This window comes from Aptenodytes patagonicus, chromosome 5, assembly GCF_965638725.1.
Source record: "Aptenodytes patagonicus chromosome 5, bAptPat1.pri.cur, whole genome shotgun sequence".
Taxonomy (NCBI): Eukaryota; Metazoa; Chordata; class Aves; order Sphenisciformes; family Spheniscidae; genus Aptenodytes; species Aptenodytes patagonicus.
The window spans coordinates 55,096,457-55,115,323 of record NC_134953.1 but is presented as its reverse complement, the minus strand read 5'-3'; the positions used below and the strand labels follow the sequence as shown (position 1 = coordinate 55,115,323).

At 40.7% G+C, this 18,867-nt stretch overlaps 1 protein-coding gene across 3 annotated transcripts in view; it reads right to left on the bottom strand.

Moving 5' to 3' along the window:
- Nucleotides 1–6,078: 6,078 nt before the first annotated feature.
- Nucleotides 6,079–18,867, bottom strand: part of SLC44A5 (solute carrier family 44 member 5) — a 116,997-nt gene continuing 104,208 nt past the window's right edge. For all 3 annotated transcript variants that reach the window (XM_076339880.1, XM_076339882.1, XM_076339883.1), the window contains 6 exons: nucleotides 18,629–18,732; nucleotides 17,268–17,341; nucleotides 15,343–15,413; nucleotides 13,862–13,950; nucleotides 13,128–13,212; nucleotides 6,079–11,067 (listed from right to left, as the gene is read on the bottom strand). In XM_076339880.1, coding sequence (XP_076195995.1) covers nucleotides 10,955–11,067; nucleotides 13,128–13,212; nucleotides 13,862–13,950; nucleotides 15,343–15,413; nucleotides 17,268–17,341; nucleotides 18,629–18,732 — 536 coding nt within the window. In that variant the 3' untranslated portion in view covers nucleotides 6,079–10,954. The remainder of the gene's footprint in view (nucleotides 11,068–13,127; nucleotides 13,213–13,861; nucleotides 13,951–15,342; nucleotides 15,414–17,267; nucleotides 17,342–18,628; nucleotides 18,733–18,867) is intronic.

Below are 18,867 nucleotides of genomic sequence, written 5' to 3'. Positions count from 1 at the left end.
GCTCAAAACAGAACAAAACCAATAAGGAAGCAATACTACTTCTGCAAGAAAAAGAGCCACGCCCACACCCCCCAATCTAATTTAAACACTGAGCTATAAAGACATACCTTTTCCTGATCCTGTTCAGTTTCTCTCTCATTTTTATGTTAATGGAAATGTGCAGAAGGTTTTGGTGACTTCTGTGTGTGCAAAAAAGCAACTTCTGGGAACATGCTTTTGAAGCATCCAATAGAACAAGGACAAAGATTTTGCTGCTTTATGTCATGCTACCTGCTCTAGCCCAGCTGCACTCCCATGGTGACTGCTTTTATGTCAATATACAATGTTCTTATGTGGGAGCAATTATTCATGCAAATATTGAGATGACAAAAAACTATCCAAACATGTCATTGTTATAAGAGGGTATTTACATCCTCAGAAGGGACTGTACCAGGATGTATTGGCAAACGGGTATTGAACAGGGTAAAATCTATCAGGAAAAAAAAAATTAGGGCATAGCTCAGACCAGTTTGTTCTTTAGACAAATGCTTTAAAGACGTGTGTATGTCTGTGTGTGTGTGTGTTTGTTTTGTTTTCATTTGGTTTGTGCTTTAAAGTGTACTCACTTCATACGTTACCTATAGCTGTGAAGGCCATAAGTTAAAAAAAAGAATAATGAAGTCAGCATTTACTCCTTTGGTTGAAATAGTTGACTGTTTGAAGTGTGCTGTAAGGCATGTGAGCTTTACAGTATTTAATCATTACCAGGATTAGCAGCACTGTGTTTTACAGGTGGAGTAACCAAAACCAAAGTCAAATGTTTGACTCTCCATCCATCATTTGTCTCCCAGCACTCATCTTTTCTCTTCTACTCCCTCTAATTTCTTTTTTCCCCCACACAAATAAGCATACAGCAAATCAACAGTAGTCCAGGGAAAAGACCTCACAACTTCCTTTTCTGCCTGCAAATTGCACATTCCTCTCTTCACACAACTCTCCCTGGACTTTTTCCCACCCCTCTCATAAAGAGCTTTTCCCTGTTGGGCACGCACATGACTATGTATCAGCTCTCTTTCGGACATTGCTGTCTTGTGGGGGGGTTTTGTTGTGGGGGTTTTTTTGTTTCTTAAAGCCCTCCCACATCTCAACATGAACCAATCCCCCCACCCACCCAAATGATATCTTATAATAGCTGCCATCACAAACTGCACCAATATTATTTCCCAAGTTGACCTCATGGGAGAAAGCTGTCTCCTGCTCCAAGCCTCCTACAAACAAAGTTTATTACCGAAATATGTGAAACCTAGAACAAGTAACAGTACACCAGTATATAAAAAAGTTACACATTTTCTTATTTTAAAATTAAGCCATTGCATTTGAAAGACAGCTACTCCATTAAAAAAAAGTCACACAAGGAAATGTTTGATTTTTTTTTTATGTGAGTTAGCACGTCATCCAAGAAAGCTAACCATAAAAATATCATTTAAATAGGATATAAACTGTCATTCACTGAATGCAGGAACAACTAACAGCCACCTTTTTTACTGTTTTTCAGGAATAATCAGCAGAAATACTAGCATTCCCATAACATGGATACAGGCACTTACCCAAAATATGATTTTAAGACAAAAAAATATTGCGGATGTATGTTATGCATAGTTAAATTCATAGAAATGTTACCTTTCAATATACATTTTGATCTTCAGTGTCTCTGCAGGAATTTGTACAGGTGTCTTGGTAGTGGACTGAAATGGTAAGACATACTCCACAGGGTATGTTCAAACACGCAGTTGCGAGTTTCTTGTCGTGACATCAGTTCGGAAAGAGTTGCCACCGCTGCACACCAAGAGCCACTAATATTAAACTCACAAAGATAGCATCTACTTTTTTAAGCTCCAGTGACCCAGAACCATACAGCTGAGTATTATACTACGATTTGTTAAACTGTTTTGGACCATTGCTAGTGTTCTCACAAAATCACCCACTTGTGAGCTTAGTCATACCAATATGATGATGCTATTTAAGTACTTAGTATTTCTGTAAGAAACTGGAACTGCATAAACTAAAAAGAAAAGCCAACAAGTAAAATAAAAACAAACTACAAAAAAACCCCCCTTCTGACATTATAATTTGGAGCAAATCAAGCACGCAACTTTCTCCTGAGACTACTTCGATTCTTTTCCAAACTTGGGCTCTTTCAGACTGCAAAATTAAAATAGATCGCCTGCAGAGCCCAGCCAAACCAACAGAAATGAGAACTTGGGACTTGATGAAATGAAAGTTGATTCAAGACAGGAAATTGAGTTGGTCAGATGTGTTGAAAATGATGGCAACCAGAAACTACATTATGAAGCTCTGTATAAAACAATCCCTTCCTCTCTCTCTCCAAGCCATCTGCAGCTGTGTGGCTTTGCAAAGTAGCATGCCAGTTCTTAGAAGAAAATGCACGAATGGCAACGTTCATCTGCAAAGTCAAACTGCAAAGATGTCACAGGTGGTATACATCAAACACTGGCCAAGACAAAAGCAGAAGCATTTTCATCCCATATTTATGACCAAGGTCTGTTTCATTGTAACAGGTCAGTTACGTTATCATTTCCTTCTTCAGCAGAAATTTCAGGCAGACCACACCACTGCTGACTGCACCACTATTCTGTTCCAGCATAACTGCTGCACAATTATGACTAACGGTGCCAGAGCGGACAGTAAGGCGGCCTCTTCTCCCCTTTCCCTGTGCAGCAGGCACTGATGCCAGGAAGGAGAGCTCACCGAGTAAGGTGCACAGAAGCTAGGTGCTTCCTGCAGCAAGCCTATCAACTAAAAATGAGTAGCCATGCCGCACCCTGTCAAGTGGTGACACGGGTCATTGATCCGCACCACAGGCCTGCAGGGGAGACATGCATGGTATGACGTTCCCCTTGGGTAACAGGCAAATAGAAAGAACAAACCTTACAAAAGAAGTAGGAGCCCTGGAAAAGACTGGAGATCAGACTGCTGGTACACGAGAGAAAACTCAGGCTAGGGTTTGAATTCATCTGGATGTGGATTAAAGTTTCTATGGCATGCAGCCAGTGTTAGATTTAAACACAATATGAATGGCAAGAAAACCATGTGAGATATAAAACACATCAGTCTGAAAACACATTTAAAAGGAGGCAGGAAAGCAATTTTGTTAGTAAGCCTGAAATTTTCTAAAGGAGGACAATATAACTAATAGCTGCAGTCAGTTCCAACAGACCATGTGTGTTAACAGGAGATACTGATGTAGTTTAAAAAAACTAAATCCAGATTTAATTAAAATAACTATGTACATATGAGACACATAGTAAAGGTCCTCTATGCTCCAAAAATCCCCTTACAATAACTTCTATATTACAAATGTATCTTCCAGCGTCTGGGTACACTATGATAGATTCTGCAGGGCTATACATGATCACCTGAATTCAAACAGTGATATTGTGCTTTAACATACACAGTACTTTACTATTATTGTTGTTGTTTATTGCCATGGTCAGAACTGAGCTTTACAGTGATGCTTTACAGAACAAAAAGAATGCAGGCTTTGCTTGCCAAATTGGTGTCTGATCAAATGTTAAAAAAAAAAGGAAGGAAAAAAAAAAAAGTATGCTTTCATGAAGATTTACTGTAAAACAGCAGTGTCTTTTAGCTCTTCCAAGCAACTGTTCTCTGCCAGGCTTGTACCTCTTCCTGTGTTGCACGGCCTCGCTCAGCCTAGCTGCTAAACTGGGCTCAGGGAACACCAGTATCCCTCTGAAGATCACTTTTACAGTTCACCTTTCACTGTTTAGTTTGGACTGAAATTGCCCACATCTAAACCTTCTGGGCTGAGCCATTCTCCTCTCTGTATGCATTTGCCTTGTCACACCTTTACTTTTCCAGCAGCTGTCATCCACCACCCCACACCCCCGAGGCACAGACAGCTCACAACTGCTGCACAGCAGAGCTGTGCTGGACAAGTACCACCGCTCATGGGTGCCATGGCCACTGACCGACGATACGGCTGACTGGACAACACAAACCCACCATCCTCCCCACCAAAATTGACAGTATTTAACCCTCTCTAAGAAATAGTATCCTATGGTGTAAGCCTAATACATTGATCTTTTTGTCTTAAATGATATATGCTGCAACTCTGAATTTAAAGCTTCTGTGTACCCTGTGAGCTTGAATGCATCTATTTGCTATTCAGTCACTGAATCCCAAACATAGAATAGAATCATAGAATCATTGAGGTTGGAAAAGACCTCTAAGATCATCAAGTCCAACCATCAACCCAACACCACCAGGCCCACTAAACCATGTCCCTAAGCGCCTCATCTACATGTCTTTTAAATACCTCCAGGGATGGGGACTCCACCACTTCCCTGGGCAGCCTCTTCCAATGTTTCACCACTCTTTCAGTAAAGAAATTTTTCCTTACATCCAATCTAAACCTCCCCTGCCGCAACTTGAAGCCATTTCCTCTCGTCCTATCGCTTGTTACTTGGGAGAAGAGACCAACACCCACCTCGCTACAACCTCCTTTCAGGTAGTTGTAGAGAGCGATGAGGTCTCCCCTCAGCCTCCTTTTCTCCAGGCTGAACAGTCCCAGTTCCCTCAGCCGCTCCTCATAAGACTTGTTCTCCAGACCCCTCACCAGCCTCGTTGCCCTTCTCTGGACACGCTCCAGCACCTCAACGTCCTTCTTGTAGTGAGGGGCCCAAAACTGAACACAGTATTCGAGGTGTGGCCTCACCAGTGCCGAGTACAGGGGCACGATCACTTCCCTAGAGCCATAGAGCCATACTTTCCCCACTGAAGCATTTCTAGCTAATGTCTCCTCCCGCTGCAGTTGCCACTCTGCCCAAGATGGCAGCAATGCCCAGCTGGCCATGGCTGTCAGCAGCATAGCTTTCGGTGCTAGTTCAAAAACTTCATCTCAAGGTTTCATTGCAGTGGTCGCTGAATGCCAGAAGCATCCTCAAACAAGGCTCCCCACATATGGAACGACTTATAATGCATGCCTTAGATATTAACCTCGAGCCCAAATTCTCCCTTTGTCCTGCCTCCAAATAACTGCTCCAGCGCTGCTTCTGCTGAAATCCATCCTCATCTCTGAAAAGCTTTTGCATTGTTTTGAGTTGTTTTGGGGTTTTATTTCCCCCCTGTCAGCCAGGAAGATGTACTGCAGGCAGAGATACCGCCCCATTTCCCCTGCTTGTAGCAGCGGGCCTCTGGCCAGGCCGGGACTCTGGCCTGCTACAGCTCCATCTGTGATTTCAACACCTCCAGCAGCATTTCCCGGGAAAGCTAAGGCGGGTGAGTCAACCCGTGGTGCGCAGCAAAACTCGTTGACCTCACACAAATGCAGGAGAAAAATATGACTTTTAGTGAGTCTCCTAAAACCAAAAAGAGATTTCTACTGAATTACAAGGTATGAATCTGGCTGATTTAAAATACACCTTGTCTGGTGTAAGAAGGTCTCAAAACAGGTTCGGCCAAAAAACCCATTACGTGGTTCAAAAAATTTAAACAAAAAAGTAACAAACAATCCTCAAGCCTTTATAAAAACTAAGAATTTCATGCCCCGCCCCACCCCGCCCCTCCTCGCACGGCCCGCCCTCTACTGCCCTGCCCCGCCCCTCCGTGCACGGCCCGCCCTCTACTGCCCCGCCCCGCCCCGCCCCTCCTCGCACGACCCACCCTCTACTGCCCCGCCCCGCCCCTCCTCGCACGGCCCGCCCTCTACTGCCCCGCCCCGCCCCGCCCCTCCTCGCACGGCCCGCCCTCTACTGCCCCGCCCCGCCCCTCCGCGCACGGCCCGCCCTCTACTGCCCTGCCCCGCCCCGCCCCGCCCCGCCCGCCCACCGGCCGCCGCCGGCCGTCCCCAGCGCAGCCGGAGGCGTCCGTCTCCGCGGCGCTCCGCTCCCCTGCCGCCGGCGCCGGCGGGTCGAGCCCCGGGGCCGCGGGGAGGAGGCCGGGGCCGGGCCGCGGGCAGCCGCCCCGCAGAGGTTCCGTGCGGTTGCACGCGGGGCGCGGCCGCTTCAGCCCGGCGCTGTGCAGCGCTCAGCACAAACGCGCGTACTCTGTTTTGTATCTAAATCTTTATTAGAACAATCCCCAAGAGCTGTAAAACAGTGAAGTAGCAACAAAATTAAATATTAAACACTTCAGTTATCAAAGATATTTAAACAATACGTTCCTATTTCTGCATAGCAGAAGCAAACAGGTTTTAGAGCTCAAACTGTCATGCTCATGTTAATTTGGTTTTGGCAAGAGAATAATATAACCTTAATAATCACATTAATGAAACGGTAACCTCCCATTTCTTAAACCTTAAAGAGCCTTTTTTGTGATTTTACAACTCATCGTTTGGGACAAACACATGGACTTTTTGTAGCATAGAGTAACAGACAATTTTAATATTAGTAGCACTCTTAAACATGAAGAAACAGTTATCTTTCTAATTTGATTACAGCGCAGTACAAATTACGTATTACCTCAAAAATCATCGCCTGTATCAAAAGTTAAAAAATTTAGAATAATTTATAAAACACTTCCAGAATAGCAAATTATCTGTCTTGAAATGGAGAATGAACTTTATGAACACGCAAACAGATGTATCACAGTAATGTACTACGTATTTGCTAGCGTTTTTTCCTTCTGTTTGAAGTAGGAAGAGCCCAGTTCTCCCCGCGGTTGCACAGGTACAACACGTATGACCACTGTAACTGAAAGCAGAATAGGCCCTACCCAGAAGTTCACTGTACCGTAAATTAAAGCTATAAAAAACATCTACAGTCTTGCATTGTTTTTATTGAATTATTTGCAACACCACAATTGTCATGGGTTTCCTCCCGGACCGCCCAGCCTACTTCCATGATCCGACACCAGCAACGAGGAAATTGTGTGTGCTGCATTATGCAGTTCAAATACATCTGACATCTTTTCTACAACTCATTTTATATCAGTTAATTTGAAGTAAAGATAGTATTGTTTTTCCTAACTAGCCTTTTCTGTTTTGTAGTCTACATGGTGTGAATAAACTTCAAAATAATACGCCAGGTAAAATAATAGCCAGTAAGGCACTTTGTCAGAGAGGACACAGCTGTCCAGGCTGAGCAACTGGTCAAAGGGAGACATTCTACGTTACTGAACACAGTCAGTCTATTCTTCATAATCACTTATCTGACAACCCATTTTTAGAAGAATACTTACTGACTGTCCCAGAATTGGCTTGACATTGCGTCCGCCAAAATCTTTTTCCTGTTCTACAGCAGAACATGCAACAGCAAAATATTTTGTGCTGTTAAATACTAATGTTTAAAAGACTATTCAGCATCCTGGTAACACCCAAAAATCAGCTGCTGAATAATACTTGGAAAAAAAACCCTCAGCATAAGAAATGATCTCATCTTTCTCGTTTCTTTGTTTTGTTTCTGGGGTCACTTTTTTTTTTTTTTTTTTTTTTTTTTTACAAAATTTGAAGGCTTGACATCAAAACTTTGGTCTAAAACATGTAAATGAAAGCCATCCACTAATATGTCATAGGGAGACACAATGAATCCAGCCGGAACTAAACCAAACATGATTGCATGGATATGATAGTGGGTGTTTTCTACTGTCTCTTGTTTTCTACGTTCTGCTTGTTCGAGACCTTCAAGAGAGTTCTTTCTACTCGAGTAAAAGGGTCTTTCTGCAGAGCCACCCTGCCTTTCCAAAGCTTCTCCCAGGAGAGGAGGCACCCAACCGAGAGGCTGAGCCCCTCGCAAGCGGCAGTACGAGGGGCTCCCGCCGGGTTTTCGGTTCTAACATCTCCTCCTCCACTGCGCTGTACGCACAGAACAACAACCAGCCTTTTGTCACTTGTGTCACAGGGCTGGCCCGTGCCTCATGGAACGGGTGGGCATTTTGTCACCGACTCCCGTGGGCTCAGGAGCAAAGCATGTATGACATATTTTACCGTGTTACAGATAGCCACGTGTTCCACTCTCTACGGTGAAGGATGGAATTTTAAATTTTATACTAAATCAAGCAACAAAGTAAATGTCCAAACCCATAAAAGTCACTACTAGTACCTCCTCTGTGGTGTCAGTCTGCAGACTCCGGCCCACAGGGTTAGTTAGGAACCATTACAATAAGCTAGTCTTAAAATATTTTAAGTGATTCTTTCCCAAGTAAATACTTGCATTAATTTCTACTTAATTCATTAATAGCAATTTATTTTTAAAAAGCCAATTTTAATATTAAATCATTATGATTTATTTATTCAATTTATTGATTACAAAATCTACATGGTATTGCTTTGTATTTTCACAGTTCTCATAATTATATCATTAAGAAAATGGCTTTTAAATTTTCTTCTCAGAAATGATGATCACTTACATTCTAAATAATTTCACAAAATAGTGAGTGGAGCAAATTTATACATATATATTTTTACTGTATATAAATAATAATACATTTTAAAACTTTAACTTTTAGAAATTCCTTTAGTAAATGCATAGGTTTATTAAAAAAGTCTTCTAATCAAATAACTGTATACTATTTCTATTATGTTTTATTCCTAGTAAACTCTATGGTTACATTCATATGATAAAAAAAGCACGCTGTATTCAGAAATACACTTTTTCAGTTGAGCTCCCAGTAAGACACTCAAGTCCAGTAGAAATATAGATTACTTAATGCAGTTTCTTTACCTGCAAACTGATCACACAGTAGTATTAAAAAAAAAAAAAAAAAAAAAAAGCTTTAGCACATGGACTGTAATCAGACCAGCAGCTTTTGTAATCACAGAATGGTGACACACACCCCCAAAAGTTACTGACTTAATTCTCAGAAGAAATTAGAATAATGGGGGTTTGTATATTCAATGCCACGCACATAATGAGAAAGGAATGATGACGATGATGAAAGACTTCATCAGTCGAGTCTGATTTTTTCCGAAGGTAGGTTTCTCAGCCCTTTCTGAAAGTCAGGTTTACTCTAGGGTACCTCAAGAGGGGTTATCAAAAACTGAAGGTGCCCACAATCAGTAGTTACATCTGAAACTGTACGCCTTTATTTTACATTATTTGAGTCCTAAACTGAACCACTCATTTCTGCTTCAGGGGAAAGGGCTGCGGTGCCCACTGGATCACAGAGAATGCATACGGGTATCCTGTCACTTGCACCTCAGTTGACAGGATTTCAAGATCCTGCCATGCCCGTGACTGCAAGTGTGTGGGTGGTAACCACTTGTGCACCAACGTGACCCCAGACCTGTTGCGTGAAGGACAGTATTTCTGCCTTTGTAGCGATGACAATCATCACAAACTGGAGCCATAAGTTAGAGAGCAAAATCACTTTGGGATGTGGATCATCAGTAAATTTTCCCCAGAAACTTGCATTCAAATCACCTGGAAAGGAATTTGCCTTTCTCTTTGTGACACCAATGGACTCCTGGGGCTAGAAAAGTATTTCCAGGCGCTGAACTCCTGTAACAGATCTGGCAGAGGTATGGCACATGCCACTCCTGGAAAGCGGACAGTAGTGGAATACGGTGGAATCCATGAAAACTAGGGGCAGGCCTCAGTATGGTTGGCTCCTTGGGCATCCATGAGACTAATAAATGAAAACCTTTTCAGCTCAGCTCATGGCACTAACCGACTTGAGAAGTACTCCAGTGTAAGACTTTTGCCATGAGCAGAGCTGTTACTAACCTCAGTGACAGTTCTACTAACGGGAGGGTCATAGAACTGAACAGAATGTTAATGTGCTTTTTACCAATAGGTTTTGTACTAATGACCAGACAAATTTAATAATCAAAAAGCAAACTAAATCTTTTGGAGCATCTTTCGGTAGCTAAATAATTCATCCTGTATCATGAGAAGAGCCGAGTTCAATGTCTTAATACCTTACTGCGTGAGCCACTGAGAGCCTGGAGACCTGCAGAAAGAGCACACCTGGCTCTTGGCAGCCGTACAGTCATTACAATGTCTCGTTAAGAAGCCCTTCTGAGCTAGGCAGAGGCAATGGAATTCCTTGTGCACATATATGGGCCAGGACTTTCTTCCAAGGAAAAAAAGACTGCATTTGGTTTTCCTTTCAGTGAAGCTCAACTTCCTCATAATGTAGAATACAATCAGAGACTCGTTAGAGATAGAGGGATATTAACACAAGTGCATCTCTCTCAGACATCAGCTAAAAATGATACATTCACCATCTTGTACCAGATGAAACCTCATTTGTGTGAACCACAAGTCACTTCCAGTGCAGTGGGACCTTCCCTCAGTTATACCATCTTTTAAGCACAACTCACAGAAAATTTCACTTTAAGCAGTATCAACTATAGTATTCTCTGACTACCTTCTTTGGGACCTGCAGGGTACCATCATTTCTTAAAAGACGCAGTTGTGGATGTGATTAAAATATCACTACATTTTTCAGTGTAGGGAATCATTAATGCATGTATAATCACAGTTTAAATAGCTGTGAACCAGCTTTTACAAAAAAATACAATCATAGCACCATATTTACAAATTTAGTACCATCTCCTGGTTAACTAGAGAGTCTTGAACTATCTTTTTATGGCTAATTAGGTTATATGGTAGTGCTTTCAAAAAATTGCCTGAATTTCTTTTACAAATATACACTTATAAAAAGAAACATTATCAAAACTGCTGTCATCTAAGGCAGCAACTTGTGTTACAAAAAATTATTAAAACATCATTATAGACTTAAAAAAGCTTCAAATTTACATTTTCCTTTTCATAGGCACTCTATAAACTAAAACGTGGCCTTGTTTTCACAGCTGTTATTTTAAGCATTTAAACTTGTTAAATGTTACCAATGTTGCTCATTTTTTTAGATATAAGCAAAAGGAAAAAAGAATCACCCATTAACCAGAAGCATAATTTACAGTTTTTACTTTTGCCTACTTTATACACGTTTTGCTTAAAAGTGACACTGTTTTGATGTTGAGGTTTAGTGTATGTTATCCCACTGCCTTCTTAGGGCTTAGTTCCTTCTTCCCTAGAATTCGGTGAAGGCTAGCTGACATGAAGTAGGGTTTTGCTGTAGATCCATCATTTCTTTCCAGGTCTTCACCTGAATTTACACAGCAAAAGCAGCCAAAAGAGCAAACAGCAGTACAACCACACACACACACACACACAGGGAGAGAATTGAAGAAAGGAGAGAGCAGAAGACCCAACATTAAAAAAAAAATCTCAATCAAGGCAATTTAGCTGTGTTGTTAAGTTGATGAAGGACACTATAAAATTTCTATTTCCTCAAACCAGAAGAGGTTTTACACAAAGCAGAGACAAACATCTAGCCATTTTCAAATGACAACAATATATCCTTTTTATTCTCCAGTTCTTTGGTTTGGCAGTATAGGTGGAAATTTTCAGAAATACTCATGCCTCCACCGAAGCCTGGCATTTTGGCTACTTCTTGCTAGAAAATTCGTCCCAAAGAGAGCTGTGGATTTAAGCACTTTTTAAAACTGGACCCTTTTTCACTGCCTAAGATAAAGGTCTTTTGAAAACCTGATGCCACAAGTGCACAATATGCTATATCATCTCCTACTGTCCATTACTGAATGGAAGCATGGGAAGCAAAGCAGAATATGAATTTAAAATAATGAGGCAGACGTGTTACTTTTTTTCCTACAGAAGGTCATGACTAAATCACTGGTCTGGGTTCAGCCCCGTGTTTATGCCATGCAGTAGTCACAGACCAGTGAAACAATTTCACACTGATGGGCAATCTGGAGGGAGTGTGCAGTGAAGCACAGTCATTGCAACTGCAACCCTGCAGAGGCAGACAGCTGTATCTGCAAAGCCAAAAAGAGAGCACTAGTTGTAAGGAATGGCCAAATTGGTTAGAGGAAGCAAATCTTCATATACCTCCATGGCAGTATATACCATGTGTCTTTGGAATAAATTAAAAAGAAAATCTGTTAATTTTTTTAGTGCACCAAAAAACTTTCTAAATTGTATTAGTTTGATCAATTTCCATGTCATTCTAAATAATAGTAATCATTTATTTATGTATTTATTTTATGGTTTTGCTTATCTCTTGGAGTGTTATTAGTGCTATGTCTTCCTGTGATCATGTTTGTTTAGAACCAAAGTCCATAACTCGAGATAAATAGGAGGTAGCTCTCAACTAGACATCAATTTTCATTTTTCTGACTGACTTTGTTCCTGTGATTCTTTGGCAGCCCAGTATTTCCAGAATCACTGCTAACCTTAGTTCCTAGGGAAGCAGGGTTAAGAAGGTGAGTGTTTAAAGAAAAGAAAGAATTTATGCTATTGTAAGAGGAGAATCAGTATTACCATGTTTATCTTGCCTCAGTGATCCACTGTGCATATGATAGATCAAGCCTATGACTATTTCAGTATTCCCTTAATATTATCAAATAATTCACCAACGGCAAGAACAGTCACTGCCATGTAACTTCTACTTGGACCTACCAGAATGACTTTCATTATAGAAAAATTGTATCTTTATTTCTTTAATTCAGTAAATCTAGCAAATGGAATGTATTTTGTAATAAGTACATCCTCTTCTTATAATCATGTCCTAATTTGAGACCAACAGATTTCTTTTGTGATTTCAGTATTCTCTGACTGGACACATTGAACAGCAGTCCCTTTAAGAGTGCCCATGATTGCTTGCCATTGGGGAGTCCAAGGGACAGATAGTTTTTAAAAAGGTATTTCACTCAAATTTGAAGGATATTCAGCATAATACTTTGTTCAGGGCTATTAAGCTGAAAACAAAGGACCACCTATATACCAAAGAATAACTTTGTTATTAACAAGAGGTTTGAGTGAATCATTGCTGTACAGGGCTCTTTACAAAGCACCCAGTAGCAAACTGTTAATGAAAGTTAAGGAACATCTGAAAAACAAAAGCCAGATATCCCCATAAGCCATATAGCTACCTTCCGTTACATAAACTAAACTAATTAACTTTGAATACTAAAACACTTCTGCACTGAAGAATGCATCAAGGAGCCAGTCTGAAAAGCAGCAGCAGTTCGTTTTTCACACAGTCTGCTAGCATGTCACCAGAATTCTGTAAGGAACGGATAAGGTGGTTTTCTACTCCTCTTCCCATGACTTGTAGGTATTAGTGAAAGAAAACGTAGTACTTACAAAAGCAGAGGAAAAGCGTGTCGACACACATTGCATAGACGCTGAAGAACCCGTGTGCAACTAGGTAGGAGCCAATAATGACCGTCTACAAAAAACAAACCACAGTTAAAACCCCAAATTTAGTTTGGCACTGATGTGGCAGTGTTCACACAAGTTAGAAGCCTAGTCTGCTGAGCAAATTTGGAAGGATTTAATGGCAGCCCTGTAATTCTGCCAAAGGTTACTACTGCTGTGGAAAGGGATCACAGGTTCAAGACACTGTATCCTAACATGCAGTAGCCGCTAGTTTTCCAACTGCCAAATTGGAGCCATTTCAACCCCCAAAGAGAATATATGCCAAGAATATTCTGAACTCCTTCAAGACTATCCTAAAGAACCACTCATCCTGGAGATGCTCCAGAGTCTACGGGGGCTACAAAAGGAGAAAGAGATGCATCACAAATCCCTTCCATTAGAAGCCACACTGTCATCGGTGCCTCACCACCAGCCTTTGCTGTCTGGGAAGCCTGAGCAAAGCACATGTGAAACCTAATTTTTCTGAAGGTGCAGGGTCACTGCAGTGCCACTTCTGCCTGATGGATCCAGACAACTAGAGTGTGGCAGATCAGTCCTCACGTCAGTGGATAGTATGCCACTGAGAGGATGACAACAGGAGCTGTTACCAGACCATGCCCTGAGTAGTCTGAGCACCTCAAACTGCCCTCAGTGGTCAGGAGATTAGATGGTTGCCTTACCAACAATGGTACCCAGTAGTAATTTAACGTTGGTGCTTCCTGTGCAAAGACTGGTATTCTCTGTGTGAAGAAAAAGAACGCAAGAACACCTGCAAGAAGCACAGAAGATTAGTGATTCCTATGCTAACTCTGATTTCCTAACACCTAAAGAATGGATGAGACAAAACAAACAGACAACAGATCCAAGGCTGGTTTAAGTTAGAGTTTGTAAACAATAAATTCCTCAATACTAATTATCTGCTGGATCTGTATTCTGACAGAAGAGATATGTAAATGAATCAATTACCATAAAGATATTCATGGGCCCAGAAAGACTTTAATGAATTGTTGTTTCATCATTCTACTGTATTTAATAGCAAAATTAATAAATAATGATAAACAAGGCAATGACATGGGATAACAAAGACCTTTAGGTGGATCTTTTCTAAAATAAAAAAAGAGTGAGCAAAATTCTGCTGCTTTAGATTTTATTGCTTGAAGAAATACTTAAGTATTTCAGATTAAAAGGAGAAATGACGGTGCTAGTGATAAGCACGACAATAAGTTTAGAACAGACCAATGCATCCACAACAGAAATTGCCCAAAGAATTTATTCTCAAAGAGGACAGAGACATGAATTAATTTCAGTATTTCATGGCTTACATTTCAGAGAATATGTTTCAAATCAAATTTGCCACCCCAGTTTGAAAGTCATTCTACAGTAATGACAAAATATTTCAGATCTGTTCTTGGTACTAATTTTCAACTTTTGATTAAAATATAATTCATTACTAATCTTTTAAAGTATACAGAATACAAAATATTGTTATTTGTAAAATAATGTTTTGAAACTGCTGTGACAATTTAGAAAAACCATAAGGGAATATTGCCAACTTGAATTTCTGAAAGTGCTTCATTTAAAAAAAAAAATCACTTTTCTGTCACAGAAAAACATAAATAATATATTTTGATATTTACTGATAACTAAGAAAACCCTATAAGGATGTTAGAAATATTCTATTTCTTTTACTATAGCTTATAGCTATAATGGGCTTGAATACAGCAGAGCTTCAGGCCCATCTCCTGCAGACCTGCACCACCTCCTCTTGTATGCATGCTGTCTACTACCAGGTGAATCTCATTTGCAATCTTATTCAGTTCTTACGAAAGGAGAACTGATTGTGGCTGACTTATTGGATGTGAATTTGGTTTGATCCAGCTATGATGCTTTGGCCACAGAAGTCCTTGCGCCAGCCACACATGCAAGAGCAGTAAAAGCAATTATGGAAAAGATGCTGTCAACAAAACAGTGGGTAAAGGGGAAAAAAAGAAAAATATATTTTAGTTCAATCTTGCAAATCCTGGAAACACAGGAACAGCTTCCCAAATAATCAGATGAATAAGAACCTCCAGTTGTTAACTATGCATATACGAATATGGCAGGCATACTTGTAGGCACCAGAAAATAGAACATACCGTTTGGAAAAAATCGATTAGCTTACCTACACCACCGGCAACAAGAATTTTCCCCAGGAATAAAAGAAAGTCTGTAACTTTGTCCAGAACTGCAACTCTGTTCAGCAAAGGACAAATGATACATAATCATCACAAACCAGACATTTGTATTCTTTCTCCTTAAAACTATGGATAATTGACAAAACACAACCAAGAAGCTGTCTTCTGCTGGTTTCACAGGTTGACAATACAACAATGCAGAAGCACAACTCTGAGATGGGCTTTGTTACAGCCTAATCCCATGAGGCAAAAAAGCACTGAGCCTCTCGTTGACTTAGGCCTTAATGTGGCAATACTGCTACAGCACTTGAAGACTGTTTATTGCTCTTGCTGGTTAAAAAAAACAAACCAAAACATCAAAATATTTTTATTTCAGCCTTTCTACTAGTGTCACAGATAAGCCAGCCCAGAAGAGGCAAAGTACACACCAAAACAAAAAGCAATGTTTGTGTAGATTGCTGGTAGGTCGTCTTTTCACTTGGTCCTATCTGGCCACATTTCATGTCCCCATAACATGCCAAATCTACTATTTTAAGATATCATGGTACAACACTGAAGGCAGGAGGCCTCAAAGCAGGGAGACAATCAATCACAGATGAATGAATGAAGGTAGACAGAAAAATTGACAGTAAATCTGCAGCCCTCATTGAAAGCAACAGCAGGGAGTTTCTGCTCAAAATCCTGCTAGTCTCTCTTATCAGAAACTGCAGGTAAATAATGGGATGGAAAATGAACTTTATATCATCAGCCTCTTGACAGCGCTGAAGGCTATGGATATGGTAATATACAGCACTGACTACCATGAAAGATAAACGTTAAGAAATATTAAAGAGAACAAATCATCATTAACCTGTCATAATTCAGAATTAGCAAAATATACAAGGTCAAAAAAATCTCTGTTTGAAACAGTAAAATTATATGTCTGGCTTTTAGCTATTGCTCTTACTGATTAAGAGCAAAAGCACAAAGGACAGTGAGGTGATGTTCTGAAAGGAAACGAAGGCAGCTTCTCTTTCCTATTGCACAGGCACTACATGGTGTGGACACCACCGTACTGATATTAACACAGGGTAACAGAATGAATGCACTTCATTCTCCCACCTCCAATCCTTTCCTCTTCTTTCTTAAGCATTGTTTCCATTTTCCTGTCTTTCAGCCTCCCCCTCCATTCCTCTCCTCCTCCCAGTCCTTTGCTTAATAATTTAAACCACCTAACCAGTTTTACTGTGTCTCTTGCTTGGTAATTAGATTGTCTGCTATTGCATCAACATGGCCTGCTCCTAAGTTATTCTCCCATTATTTTTTTATCTCACAGTAGTACAGGAAGAGCCATGAGAAATGAAGAAAAGTACTGATGAGAACAGGGAGTTTGGCAGGAGTCTTGGTAGTGGGGAAAAGGGCCAGGGGAGTTCCCAGCACCAGGGGACATCTGGTTGTGTTAAAGATACTGGTTTTGAAAGCAAAGTACTCTCTCTTTACTGCCACTCTCTGACACCCCATAAGCTTTCTGGATAATCTGAAGACTTAGGTCTTTCTGCTTTCCTTTTCACAAACGATGAGTAGACCAAAGCTCAAGAAACACACATACAGCAGATGATGAGCACCCCATTCCTGTATATCCCTAGATCTCCTCTCAGGGGCTCCATTGGTTCCTTGGAGGCACTGTTACAATCTACTGGGTGCTTATGAATTTAAAAGAGCAACAAAACTATTAGATTATATCAACTTTGCATAGGTTACTGTACTGGACAGCCTGCTGTTACACACTGAGTGTTAGAAGTGAGGGCCATGTCTGAGGACAGAAGCTGTTTACAATAATATTTGGAGGAGATGTGGGAGAGGAAAGAAGTGTCTTCAGAGTGCAATAGCAGGAAATCCTGACATTTCCAAGGACTGGGAGATGGCCCCTTACCTCACCACATTCCGCATGAGCAAAAAGAATGCTTCCTTTGCCGAGGTGCAGAAGTTTTTACCATATATGGCAATCTGCAAAATAATAGTAGCTGTTAAGTATTTTAAATAATTAGGATACCTCCTTGTATGCCAGAATCTTACTGCGTGTAATGCGTAGTTCTCTGTAATATGTGGCCTTGAAACTCAGATGAACATAAAGCACTTCCCCCAGTCATCTGCTACTCCTCAATGCTTCCCACCAGGTTGGGACAGGATATTATCCATCTTTCCCCTTCAAATCACTTGGTGATGAGCATGCCACCCCTTGTGATCTTGCAGGCAGCAGACTCAGTTCTTAGTTTGCCAAGTAGAGCAAATAAGGTACTTGCTGAGGGATTCTTCTCACTTTGCTAGTTACCTACACTAGATTTATAGTCAGTGGAAAGGAACAGGCACTCATAGAGCAGAAATGAGTTGACGCCTGCAGATATCTCCTTGGACCTGATGCTGCTCTCACTTAAGAAGAAATCAGCAATACCAGTATCAAAGTCAGTGGATTTACATCAGCATAAAGTAAAGCAGCTAAAGTTTTCAGGAACAAAACCATTTCTTCTTCCTGGAATAGTGTCCACAAGGGTAAGATATACTAGAACAGCTCTTAGTGCAGTCAGTTTACCAACTGTAAACAAGACAGTCAAAAAGAATACTTCCTCTTCAAGATGCCATTAATTTGAAATATCAATTGCATGAACATGGGTTATAATAGACCCATCACAGCCACCTCCTTTGGGATAACAGGTCCATGACTGTACCATTCAATCACTGAAATTGCTTCAAGTCAGAACATCCAAGGCTGAAATCTGTGTATGTTTATTTAGGTGAAAATCTGGAATTTCTCTTCTGGAAGATAAGGAGGGTTATTTTAGAGTAATATCACTGCTGCTGCTAGTAGAATTTGTGCTTTTAACTTCCAGGAGGAAATACAGATACCACATGCCTTCTGACCTCCTTATTCAAACACTACCTCCAAACAGAAGCGTCATCAACATGCAGTCTGAAACAAGCTAATATTCCTGTTGAAATCAGGACTTCAATTGCTGAATCAGAGGGGGAGTTAACCAGTTATGCCATTCCTTCCCACTTACTTTGGGGGGTGAGGGGAATGGACAAGGACAGGCATGAAAAGAGGCTGAGTTTAGAAGAAGAAAAAAAAAAGATCTTACTTTTTCATGGTAGGACCACATGCATTTCCTGAAAACTCCCATAAATCCCATTATTTATTCAGCAGATTCTAGTACTGCTGGCTGTCGACCAACTAGTAGTGGCTATGGTATTTTAGTGTCCCAGATAGGGGAGACCACATGCAGAGACAGCACATACCATGATGTAGGCATTTCTGTTTATAAACTTTAAGAATTTTTCCAAACACCAGAAACAGCATTTGAGGCAGCAGAGTAGAAATCTAGTGAAGGAGTTCTGTGTACCTGAAAAAAGGAGAGAGTACATCATACATAGAACTCACGAACAGTCTTCAGAACCTAGAAAGCTATTCAGAAGAAAATCTTAAATTGTCACAAAAGCAGAAACATTATTTATTTTCTTCTAGGTATGGACTCTCT